Source organism: Protomyctophum parallelum (genome assembly GCF_964188405.1).
Source record: "Protomyctophum parallelum genome assembly, chromosome: 17".
NCBI lineage: Eukaryota > Metazoa > Chordata > Actinopteri > Myctophiformes > Myctophidae > Protomyctophum > Protomyctophum parallelum.
In genome coordinates this window covers 26,123,700-26,136,093 of record NC_139719.1, presented here as the reverse complement: position 1 = coordinate 26,136,093, position 12,394 = coordinate 26,123,700, and the positions used below count along the sequence as shown (strand labels likewise).

The 12,394-nt window shown below is 45.3% G+C and overlaps 1 protein-coding gene across 2 annotated transcripts in view; it reads right to left on the bottom strand.

The window, feature by feature from the left end:
* Positions 1 to 12,394, bottom strand: part of LOC310874294 (protein tweety homolog 2-like) — a 106,048-nt gene that overhangs the window by 66,088 nt on the left and 27,566 nt on the right. For both annotated transcript variants that reach the window (XM_083787042.1, XM_083787041.1), the window contains exon 3: positions 1,017 to 1,192. In XM_083787042.1, coding sequence (XP_083643168.1) covers positions 1,017 to 1,192 — 176 coding nt within the window. The remainder of the gene's footprint in view (positions 1 to 1,016; positions 1,193 to 12,394) is intronic.

Here is a 12,394-nt window from a genome sequence, read left to right as displayed (position 1 = left end):
AGCATGAAAATGAAAACGCACAAGACAAGACATCAAGGCTTTTGAGCAGCGACCCAAAAGCATGGCCACCTTTTAACTTCAAGCGGAATGCATGTGACTTTGAGGAGCTTCTGATCTGCGGATCCATGTGACCTAGCTGGTGTCGGGGGAACAGAGTAGCTCATGTGTGATGGTGCAAGCCCCTGTAGTGCTTTAGAAACAAATTAAAGTAACATGTTTAATTCTGTATTTGAAGGAAAGCCAAAATAGGGGTAATGATCCCACTTCCGGGTGCCAGTCAGGAGTCTAGCAGCAGTGTTCTGGACAAGCTGCAGTCTAGAGAGAACAGGACTAGAACGTGAGGTGGGATAATATTAACTTGGCCCGGTTCCAGCGAGCCACCCCGCGTCCGAAACCGTCGAGAAATGACAGAGTCACAGAGTTACCCCCAAGAACGCACCCAGGGGGCCGACGAGCCTTCCTGGGTCCGAAACGGTTGAGGAATGACAGAGTTACCGTGTTGCAGCTTTCCGTGCTCGGACACAGGGACAGACGCAGGGACAGACATACATACACACATTGCTATGTGATGGAGTGGTTAGGCACCGCAAAAAACTGCAAATCTGCCATCTTTCTGCAAAGAATTTTGCTGAACGTTCCCCCCAGAATAGGGATGCTGGGTGGCATTCTTGTGGTTAAACGTCAAGTATAAAGTTCTGTATATCTGTCCTGAATGGAAACTGCTATTCTGTCATAGTTTCCTATTGACATGCTGGGCGGCAAGGGCGTTCGGAAATAGCGCACTGAGCGCACTGCGCAATGCAAACTAATAGGCGAGTGCGCTCTGGTGCTGTATTTCCGAACCCACTGTATTTTATAGAGGGAAGGTTTTGCATATTTACGTACCATAATGTGAAATAAATGTAAGGTTCTAAAGACAATGTAATTCAGGGAAATGGCACTTACAGGAGTGACCTGAGACAAAAAGGTTTGAAAACCACTGCTTTAAAAATAATAAGACTAGTGACATGTCTTACCAGCTGATGAGGCCGGCGGTCACGGCGGACCAGGTGACGCAGCAGGAGTTGGGCTTCTTGCTGTCCTCCTCCTCGTCGTCCTTACGGCAGCAGCACAGACAGCTCAGGTAGATGGCCAGGCAGAGGAGGTTCAGACCCAGACCTGCAGCCGCTACGCAGCCCAGGAAGATCAAAGACTGTAGAGAGAGAGAGAGAGAGAGAGAGAGAGAGGTTCAGACCCAGACCTGCAGCCGCTATGCAGCCCAGGAAGATCAAAGACTGTAGAGAGAGAGAGAGAGAGAGAGAGAGGTTCAGACCCAGACCTGCAGCCGCTACGCAGCCCAGGAAGGTCAGAGACTGTAGAGAGAGAGAGAGAGAGAGGTTCAGACCCAGACCTGCAGCCGCTACGCAGCCCAGGAAGGTCAGAGACTGTAGAGAGAGAGAGAGAGATTTCTTTTTTCTGACAGCTAAGCTAATGCATAATTATTATGGTTTTGTATGCTATAGTTTTCCTTAGTTGCAATACAACACAGCTCTGTTACACAAACCCCCAAAATTGGCTGAGCTAAGAACATTACTAAACAAAAAAGATGGCTCACTGTCGGGCTACATTTCAAACCGTTCTTTGTGGCGCTCACTACAGTGTGCTCTTCATCACACTCAGGCTCAGCCTAGTCTCTCGGGACAAGACTGTTTACTCAAATTCAAGGAATAGAGGGTGCTGTTTTTCCTATATTTTTTGACGATGCAGAATATGCAGACATGCAGAAAAGGCCATCTCAAATGTATTCATGACCTGGAGCTTTTGCATTGGGATGCCAATTAGGTAGTCTTCCACTGTTGATTCTGCTGAGAATTGCATTTTGTGTGTGTGTGTGTGTGTGTGTGTGTGTGTGTGTGTGTGTGTGTGTGTGTGTGTGTGTGTGTGTGTGTGTGTGTGTGTGTGTGTTATACACAGAGCTGTATCGCTCCTGATCCTCTCTGAAGAGGAATGACTTCAGCCTGAAATATATGTTATAATAATGTGTTAAATGTGACCTGCATGGCCAGCTGAAATGTTTCAATTACTACATTAAACAAGTTGAAAACACAGACATCAAAAATATGAAGTGCCAGTCACGGGGCAGAAGCACACATCAGAGAACTGGGTCAAAAACAAAAAGTACTCTTATGTGCAAAACTCTTTTTAACCCAATGATCCAGTGTGCACACTGTGCAGAATGTTTTTCTTCAAATACTATATTAACCACAACATTCAGCAAAAATAGATGGCGTAAAGGCAAAACATGATTGGTAGTTGATTGATAGATCAAATAATTGTTAAATAAAGATCACATTTTAAATAACACTAATATGAAATTGATATGGTAATTGAGATCAAAGCAAGATGGGTTATTCCATTGGAGCTTCTGTCTCATAATGGATGACATATCATTCGTGTTTATTTATACACTTTCGTTATCTTGAGTTTGGTTAAATGATTACATCATTTGGAGCACGTAATGAATACAGGAATCCAGTCAGAGGTATACAGATCATGACTAAGGCCTAAATGAGATAGCAGATAATGATGTGTAGACAAGTCAAGGGGATGTGAGGAACAGTAACTACTAACTGCTGGCATGTTTTGTCCATGAGTCATGTACAATAGCACATAAATGTATGTAGTGTGGACTGGCTCTCTCTCTCTCTGTGAGCTTGTAGATCTGCTATTTTCACTAGTTTGGATCCCGGGGAGACTTAACAATTAGAGTGGCCTTTTCTTCATCAGTTTAATTCGTTGCATTGCTACTGCACTTTATCTTTGGAGGACAGTGAAGTTTAGTGGGCGGTAGTGTCTAGTCGTGTGACACAGTAAAGTGAGTTTGCAGTGTGGTTTGGGACCAGCCCCAGGAGGTGGCTAAAACAGGGCCAGATGCATACTGGGAGAGCTGTATCCTGTCCTCTCCTCCCTCCTCCTCATCCCCATCTGGAGAACAAACTCATTTACATCCATTTCATAGCCCCCGTCCCCCCTCCTGCTCTCTCTGTCCACTCTCTTAATCCCACGCTCAATTCAATTGGGCATTATTGTTTTAGCATGAGAAAACACATTTTCATTGCCAAAGCCAATCTGAACAGTAAAATTGCTCGCGCACACACACACACACACACACACACACACGCACACTCTCTCCCCCTCCGTCTCGCTGTAATCCCCTTTGCATCTCGACTGCCGTGAAAGACAAAAGTGTCAAAACCAGCAACAGCAACAAGTGTGTTTTCGGAGAGCATCAAACAAAGTCCTAAAGCAGGCCGCCAGCAGCAGCCGGCTTTACTTTGAGTCGTGTTCCTGTTCTTTCGGTCCCACTTGTTATCTCCTTCATCTTATTTTTTCCCTCGCTGTGATGTAATCTCCCCGGCTAGACTGTGTGTGTGTGTGTGTGCGTGTGCGTGTGCGTGTGTGTGTGTGTGAGAGAGAGAGAGAGAGAGAGAGAACGCAGACATCTTTACATCTTTGACAGCTAATACACCAGATGTTGTCCAGAGAAGTCCAGAGAAGTGTCTGTATTAGACAGAGATAGCCTGGACGTTTTACTTTAGCCTAGAGGAAGCCTTAATGACCATGGTCATTCAATACCAACCACTTCTACCATCTCAAAGACCATTTGTTGTTGCCAGGTGAAGCCTAGCCTACATGTTGGCTTTAACGACCAAGTCATCATTGGCTGCCTCTAAGCCAATGGTATACTCTGAAATGCCGCCTAAGCCAATGGGAGTCTGCACCACTCGTGTAGCCAATCACGTAGTAGCGACCTAGTCATGAATGGCTGCCTGTATTGGCGACCTAGTCGTGATTGGTTGCCTCCTAAGCACCACAGAGGTCTGCACCCACGCTGCATGCAACGCCGCCGCAGCTCGAAGCTACTGACAACAGCGGCTAATGTTATGAGCTAACTGGGGAGCACGAACGCCACAACAAAACACCGTGATTGAACCACCACGAACAGAACGTCGGAGACGAACGCAAACAGCGCCAGCCAGGTTGTGACACAGAAACATACACGTTAAAATAATAATGGGAAAAAAAGAAAAAAGGGGGACAGATGCACAACAGAGAGTGCTTGTTTCACCTGGCAGTTGTGATGATGATACGCGTGTCATTCTTGTTTATATATTGCAGCCTAAAGCCTTAACCACACCAAAGGGCAGGGCTTAAAGCCAAAAAGAATCCCAAGACTGAAAATTACTTTTGCAAATCAGCACTGATCTCATTAAATAACCCCTATGAAATCCTCAGGACTGAAATCCGTCCCCAGGACTGAGAACTTTAAGCCCTGCCAAAGGGTCAAGACGGTTTTAGCGCTGTCCCTGCGGTGTGATATGTCTTGTTGCACGTTGACCCACGTTGACCCTAGTGATTCAATGCATGGAATTCAATGGCCCAAACCACACCAAAGGGTCAAGACGGTTTTAGCGTTAACTCCTTGCAACCGTTTGGACCCAAGGAGTTGCATGGTGACCAAGGGGCCAGCTAGGCACTCCAATTTTGAAGCGCTGGGCCCTAGTGGTAAGAGGAAGGACTGCAGGCGGACCCGTGGATTCTTGACGAGGAAACCCCGTGCAACCGAGCGCTCAATGCTAAAGCCCAGCTGCACTTCCGCATTTGGGCACCAAAATGTTGGTGCCCAAATGCTGAATCGGCGAAACGCCACTGAGCAACTTCCACTGACATGAATAGCGGAGGGGGCGGAGCTTCGCGCCAGATCAGTCTCTATCCTTTTAATACTCTATGATGGTGACCCTTTGGTGTGGTTAGGGCGTAAGACTGGTAGCAGCGACTCTACTCCTGAGTCTGTCTTGCGTGACTGAACATCTCACCCTATCATCTAAGTGAGATGTCAGCCATCCATCTGAGGTCAGTTCTCAACCAGTGGTCCGTGAGGGAGGGGGGGGGTTCCATGTGGTCCCCTGCTAAATGATGGAGAGTTGGTAAACCAAATGGACGCTTATATTTATAAGCGTCTTGAGAGTGTAAAATTAACCAAATGGGTCAATTTGATTTCATGTTACGCTCTCAAGAGTTAAATTATTAACACCTGCATTGCTTTATACATTTACGAAGACTACACAATTAGAGAATGGAATTGTGTCTTCTTATCCAACGACAACAGAATCTTGGGTCTGAGAGGCTAAATCTCATCAAATGGCTCAAAAGCCGAATCAATAATGGACCTTGAGGGTTGAAAAGCCACTGCTGTAGGTCCATCTCTCCCCTATTGGAAAACAGCTCTGATCAGCAACCCCTCCGTTACCCCTCTGACACCCCTCGACGTGCCAACACCCCCTCCCCCATCTCACCACCCCCTGACAGCCCACCCACCCCAACCCTCCACCTCCATCTGTTGGGGGGGGTGGTCTCATTTCACGGCTCCTTGCGTACGGATTGGACAGGGGAAGGTTTGGGGGGATTCTGGGCATGTGGAATGGATGTCCAGCAGGATGGAGGTTAGACAAGGAGTGTGCGTGTGTGTGTGTGTGTGTGCGTGCGTGCGTGCGTGCGTGCGTGCGTGCGTGCGTGCGTGCGTGCGTGCGTGCGTGCGTGCTGTGCTGTGCTGTGCTGCCTGGTGCTGGATGGTGGTTGTTTGACTTGATCATGTGAACTGAACCGGCTCAAACAGAGCACGTCTCTCTGTCCCGTGATTCACCCCAAAAGGAACAAAGGGAATGTTTTGAAAACGTTCACCTATAATAAGTAATAATATAAGTAAACCTGTGTGTGATGCTGCAGTATGATCAATTAGAGCGTTAATTTACGAAAAACACAAATGTTAGAATATAGAGATAAGACCCAACAGCAACAACATACTGTATGAGCTCTAGTGATATATACATATGGGTCAGGCTGCAGGACTCATAGGACATCCTCTATAATATACTGTATGAGCTCTAGTGATATATACATATGGGTCAGGCTGCAGGACTCATAGGACATCCTCTATAATATACTGTATGAGCTCTAGTGATATATACATATGGGTCAGGCTGCAGGACTCATAGGACATCCTCTATAATATACTGTATGAGCTCTAGTGATATATACATATGGGTCAGGCTGCAGGACTCATAGGACATCCTCTATAATATACTGTATGAGCTCTAGTGATATATACATATGGGTCAGGCTGCAGGACTCATAGGACATCCTCTATAATATACTGTATGAGCTCTAGTGATATATACATATGGGTCAGGCTGCAGGACTCATAGGACATCCTCTATAATATACTGTATGAGCTCTAGTGATATATACATATGGGTCAGGCTGCAGGACTCATAGGACATCCTCTATAATATACTGTATGAGCTCTAGTGATATATACAGTACATATGGGTCAGGCTGCAGGACTCATAGGACATCCTCTATAATATACGGTATGAGCTCTAGTGATATATACATATGGGTCAGGCTGCAGGACTCATAGGACATCCTCTATAATATACTGTATGAGCTCTAGTGATGTATACATATGGGTCAGGCTGCAGGACTCATAACCAAGGCTGCACAATTCACCAGTCTTGTGGTTTTACATGTGATGGCACATCATGGCAGCTACAGGCTGTTTTTAAAACACTTCTGAGAGCATTAAGAGTTAAGACAACACTCTCCTCTCGCTCTTGTTTTTCTCACCACTGTCCAGCCGTTCTCATGCAGTAATGGCGTATGAATAATGTACGGTCCATTCTGTGGAGGACTCCCTTTCACACGCAAACACATGCATAGGCACCCAGGTATTCCATTACCATGACTGTTTCATATCTCACCCTTAAACTTACCGCAAAGTAAGCACTGACCCTTGACTTTTTGTGACGACATTTGCTGCCCATAAAAGTATGGGCTATGGCTCTAAAGAGCCATAAATCTTTCACCAAATGGAGTGCTGCTCTTTCAGTGTTTATAGCAGTCTAATTGTCAGTCGGGTGGTCACAACAGTGGCCTCAAATTGGCCTTCCAGTACACTGTCCCCTACCTCCCTCCTTACGTACTTAGCCCGGACTCAGACCCTAATATACACTCTCAAACGTTTGCATGGCCCCTCAAAATTAACTCATCCGGCGGCGGCAAGTTCGCCTTTTGACGCCTTTTTAAATAAAGTGAAACTTCTCATAGCTTGTCTGTCTGTCTGTGAACTGTCCCAGTTGTGTTATAATTTTGTTTGTTGGCTGTGGAACTGTGGAAAAATATATTATTCTTATATAGTTGTATATTAATTAGAATTAATTTGCCTCCTGTGTGAATAGGATGGGATGGCGTAGGTGTACGCTACTGTCTTTTTAACCTAAGTCACTCATAATGGTGGTACGTGGAGAGCCAAATATTTTCTGAGGTGGTACTTGGTGAAAAAAGGTTGAGAACCACTGCTCTAAACGATATGATCCCCGGTTACAAAATGTATGTTTTGGGTGAATTATTAAACAATCGCAGCATCCGTTACATAGCGATAATTCACTTCCTGGGTCTCGGTTTCCGAGTGAAACGACTTTCAAACTAAGAGTCTCACCGTATTTAAATGACCGGCTGGCACTGCTGGAGTACACTTTTCAGACACCAGATGGGGGTGTCGGCGGTAAATTAGTTAATACTGTATGTATTAGGCCGCAGACCCCCATCTGAAAATATTTTGTGTAAGGGACAAGAATTGTGCTGTTAAAATGTTTCAATGTTTATATTTATTTAAAATAGTAGATTGTGAGCTTGTAAAGATTAGCTATTTCCATCACAGAAAAGCATCAAAGGTATCAGATCCATACGAGCTCAAATCGCACAAAGAAGCGATTCATTTCTGCATGACGCTGTAGTTATATGATCAAGTGGGGCATTAATTTAGGAAAAGACACAAAACAAATATGGATATAAGAGGTTAGGCATACAGGGATAAACCGACTGTGATGCTATATTTACTTTGTTTGAGGACAACCGCTCGTGGTTTTGAGGTTTTCAATGTTTCATGTTCACCTCCCTCTATTTCACTCTCTACTGATGTCCCTCTCCTTGTCCATCTCTCTCTAATAATAACTCTAGAGCTCTTCTCTATCGGTCTCTCTCTGTTCAAGTCCGTCTGTCTGTCTGTCTATCTGTATCTCTCCCCCCCCCCCCCCTCTCTCTCTCTCTCTCTCTCACTCTCCGTCATTCACTTTCACTCTCGCTCTCTCTCTGGGGGAGGGGAGGGGCGGTCAATGACACTCCAGGAAGGAAGAAGATCTGGCTCAGTGGAAATGTGGAGAGAGAGAAAATACGGGTGGAGGATGAGCACAGGAAGCAAACAGGGCGGAGCGCGGATGGAGAGAAATGGGGCATGTGTGTGTTTACGTGCACAATGTGTGTGTGTCTGTTCTATATATTTAGTATGCAGACTTTGCAGAGAACCGGGGTGGGCGAGGATAAGGGGGGAAAAGCCATAATTGTACACACACACACACACACACACACACACACACACACACACACACACACACACACACACACACACACACACACACACACACACACACACCTTCTCATTACGCAGCAACGGGGCCCAATTTCTGTCTTGTTACGACGCAATTACTGACAGCTTTCCCCCGCCAGGCTGAAACACTGTAGTGCCGACGCTGTGATTTCAAAACATCACTGAGCAAAAAAAATACTTTTAATTGTCGAACATGTTAGGACACGCAACGGCTGACAAGACGAACAGCGTTCGGTGTCAGCATGATGACTGACGGACGGCCTGGTTCACACACTGACTGACCAGAAAACTCAACCGCTTCAGGCTCGCCAACTTCCACTGATGGAAAGTCATTACATTCAATACTGTACTTAAGTACAACTTTGAGTAGGGGTGGGTGGGCGATATGGGAAAATATAATATCACAATTCGTTTTCATGCAGTATCACAATCCACAATATCACAATAATTTGTCATGTTTTTTTTATGGTTATTTTTAAATTTACTTGACAGTGCAACCACCTACAAGGAAACTAAAACTAAAAGGAGTAGCAGACCATTTAGAATCTAGATGCTCTGTTACTCCTTTTTCTTTTAGTTAGTTTAGTCAACATTTTTGACAAAACTAAGTATTATTTTTGGCGAATGAAACCGTCGTTCTACAGAAGTATAAATTAAGTTATAGAACTGCAAAACATAGAATGTGCATTCACTGTATCACGATATACGATATCTCTGAAAAGGCATATTGTGGAGATTTTGTAACACCATATTGCACTGCTGACTGTCACACACACACACACACACACACACACACACACAACAGGGTTACAAGGGAGAGAGTCCAGTGACAGCTGCGACAGCAAATGTCCCAGCATGCAACAGGTCCCTGTAGCATGTCATCAGCATAGAATGAAAACACAGCTGTGACAGTGAAACCAACAGTCATGTTGTAATAATAAGCCATTAGAAAACATAGAATGAAAACACAGCTGTGACAGTGAAACCAAGTCATAAGCCATTCTAAAACATCTGGGACAAATTCAGCAAGCCTCCCCAGGGCCATTGCAGGTGAACAGCGATAACGCATTCATATTTGTGGTGGTGTCTACCCTGGATTTGAACCCAGGAGCTGTCATTTGTTTACCTCTTTGTTGAACTATAGCCCGAGTCAATTCAAAACACTATGGCATGTATAGTGAGCTTGTAGATTGGAAAATGTGTCGGTGTGCACACATAAGCCTGAGTCAGGCATAAATGGTGCATTTATCCAAACTCCAAAGCGCTTTACAATGTGCTTTACAATTTACATTCACACAAACTTTCACACCCCGACGGTGGGACTTGCTCATCGGTAGCAATTGGGGGTTGAGTGTCTTTCCTCGAGGACACCGCTGCCCTGGACAGTAACACTGGGGTAGCCGGGGATCGAACCTGGAACCTTGGGTTAGGAGCTCCTAAGCTATACGCGTATATAATCTACCTTGCATGATAATCCACCTTGTAAAAAACAGTTCATTAAACAGTAAACATTAAACATAACAAACTCCAGGTACATTTCTGAGGGGAAGATTCGCTAAAGAATTGCCGATCTACAAGCTCACAAGTCACGCCTCGTGCTGCAAGGCGTGGTTGGTGGTTGTGCTAGAGCTAGATTTTTAAGTATCATGAATTCAACACACGTGTAGTACTGTCAAACAAGTCTATGAATCTATCTATGAAATCTATGTTTAATCTGCAACACAATTGTAGACATTAGACAATATATGTATATCTCTCTCGCTCAGCAAAGAGGTCCTTGGCCCGAAAACGTAGGGTACGGGGTCTTCAACGTTCATGTGACACTGCATAGTAGCAGAGGCAGGAAGATTTTAAAGAAGTGGTTTGAGGAAGACGCCGGCAGCTCCGACCCAACCGCTATAGAATCAAAATTTAACTCGCTGGGGTTATGGCACTAATTAATACATGGAGCTGGAAAAACCATCTGTTGAGGTGCGGCCACTAAGCACAGCAGACACATAACATCAGTCATGTCAGCAGCTACATTCCATTCCAGCAGCGCAGAGTGGCGGCAAAACGCACGCCAACGGCAGGAAGGAAGAGCCTTATTCCGCCGCTGCGGCTGCTCGTCCTCCGTAGCAGGTGGTGGACAGCTGCACCACGTACTGTAGGTGGAGCGCATCCCCAGCCAGGCACTCCTGTGTTGTTTATAGTGCAACTAGCCGATCTTCATCGACACGTTGTGAGCTTGTAGATTGGCCATTTGAACTATTCTAAAATGTTTTTCAAAATAGTAAAAGAAACATAGTTTATGGATAAGGGGTTTAGCGTGGGCGGAAATAGAGCCGTAGGGACTCAGGGAATTGGGGTTAGGCATTTAGAGGTTAGGTTTAGGGGGTTAGGGTCATGCATGATTCATACTGTATGTAGTAACACTCATCTCTGAGCATGACAGCTAGTCGGTAGATTGTCTATTTTTGGTGCACACACACGACTAAGCATAGAAAAGCTCATGAATTATAAAACTGCCATCCTAAAATGATGATGTCCTCGCAAGTATGGTAGTGCAACGTGTAATGTGCGTGTATGGGTGTGTGTGTGTGTGTGTGTGTGTGTGTGTGTGTGTGCATTTGAATGGAACGAGCAGTGACAGTGAGTACGACGGAGGTTAAACTGATGCTATCTTACTGACTAGAAGCAGAAGAAGTGGAACTGTAGCAGAAAAGGCCATTTGAGAACGTCTTTCAAAGCCCAGGCAACATCCAAGCGAAGTCTCTGAATTATCTCGTCTTTCTTTCCATTTCGCAGGGTTTTACGAAAACAGTCAGTTTATTTTTCCTATCCAGATTTATTACAGAGAAACAAACATACAATCCCAAAATAAAGCCATTTGTGTTTTCACCGATTTTATGGTAAACGGTGCGAGTCACCATTTCACCAATCAGGGGTACACAGCTAAATTAATAGGAAGTCCGAGAGTGTACAAATGTGATGTACACACATACTCATTTGCATACTCTCAACGTTATGGGGGTCCTAATACATGCACACCACACTGCGGTGTGGGTCCTAGAAATTAAAACGGTTCAGAATCACTGTCTTAAAATAGACTAAAGCGCTCTGGGAGCCTTAAATGTGAATTGTGCAACGACCATGGCCTTTGAAAGGCTAGTTGAGAAGTAGTCTCTCCGCCTCATGAATGTCTTCCTCCTCTCCGTTCCCCTCCCGACACCCGGGGCGGGGGAGAGAGGAGAGAGAGAGAGAGAGAGAGGGAGTCTTTCCGGGAGAATGCACTCGACCAGGTCGGCCCTGCACAGCTGGGACTCAGTGGAGTCCCAACATGGGTTATGGATGAGATGGGAGGGGGCTGGGCTTCCTCGAATCTGTCACGCTCCTATACTCTGGAGGCCTCCCTCAATAACACTTTATCCCCGCTAAACTGGAGGCCTCTGGAGGCTTTCAGAGTGGCCTTATGTGTGTGTGTGTGTGTGTGTGTGTGTGTGTGTGCGCGTGTGTGTGTGTGTGTGTGTGTGTGTGTGTGTGTGTGTGCGTGTGTGTGTGCATCATGCGTGTGTGAGAGATGAGAGAGAGATATGTGCGCTCCTGCACTAAGTTGATCTCAGTGCTCCAAAAACCACGCCATTAACCAAAGGACTGCTGCTATCTGACTTAAACAAAGTGACAATATTGCTGTTACTCGTTTCAAAAGCTTTAGAAAGTTATCCTTGCTTACGTACAACTATTCTGTGGTTTCGTAACCTACTTTTTGCAATGTGATTAGTTTTGATTGTTTATTTATTTCACAGTTTGCTTTGGCAATGCAGACGTGTTTTCTCAGGCCAATATAAAGGCCCTTTTGAATTGAATTTAGGTGTGTGTGTGTGTGTGTGTGTGTGTGTGTGTGTGTGTGCCTGCGTGCGTGCATACAAA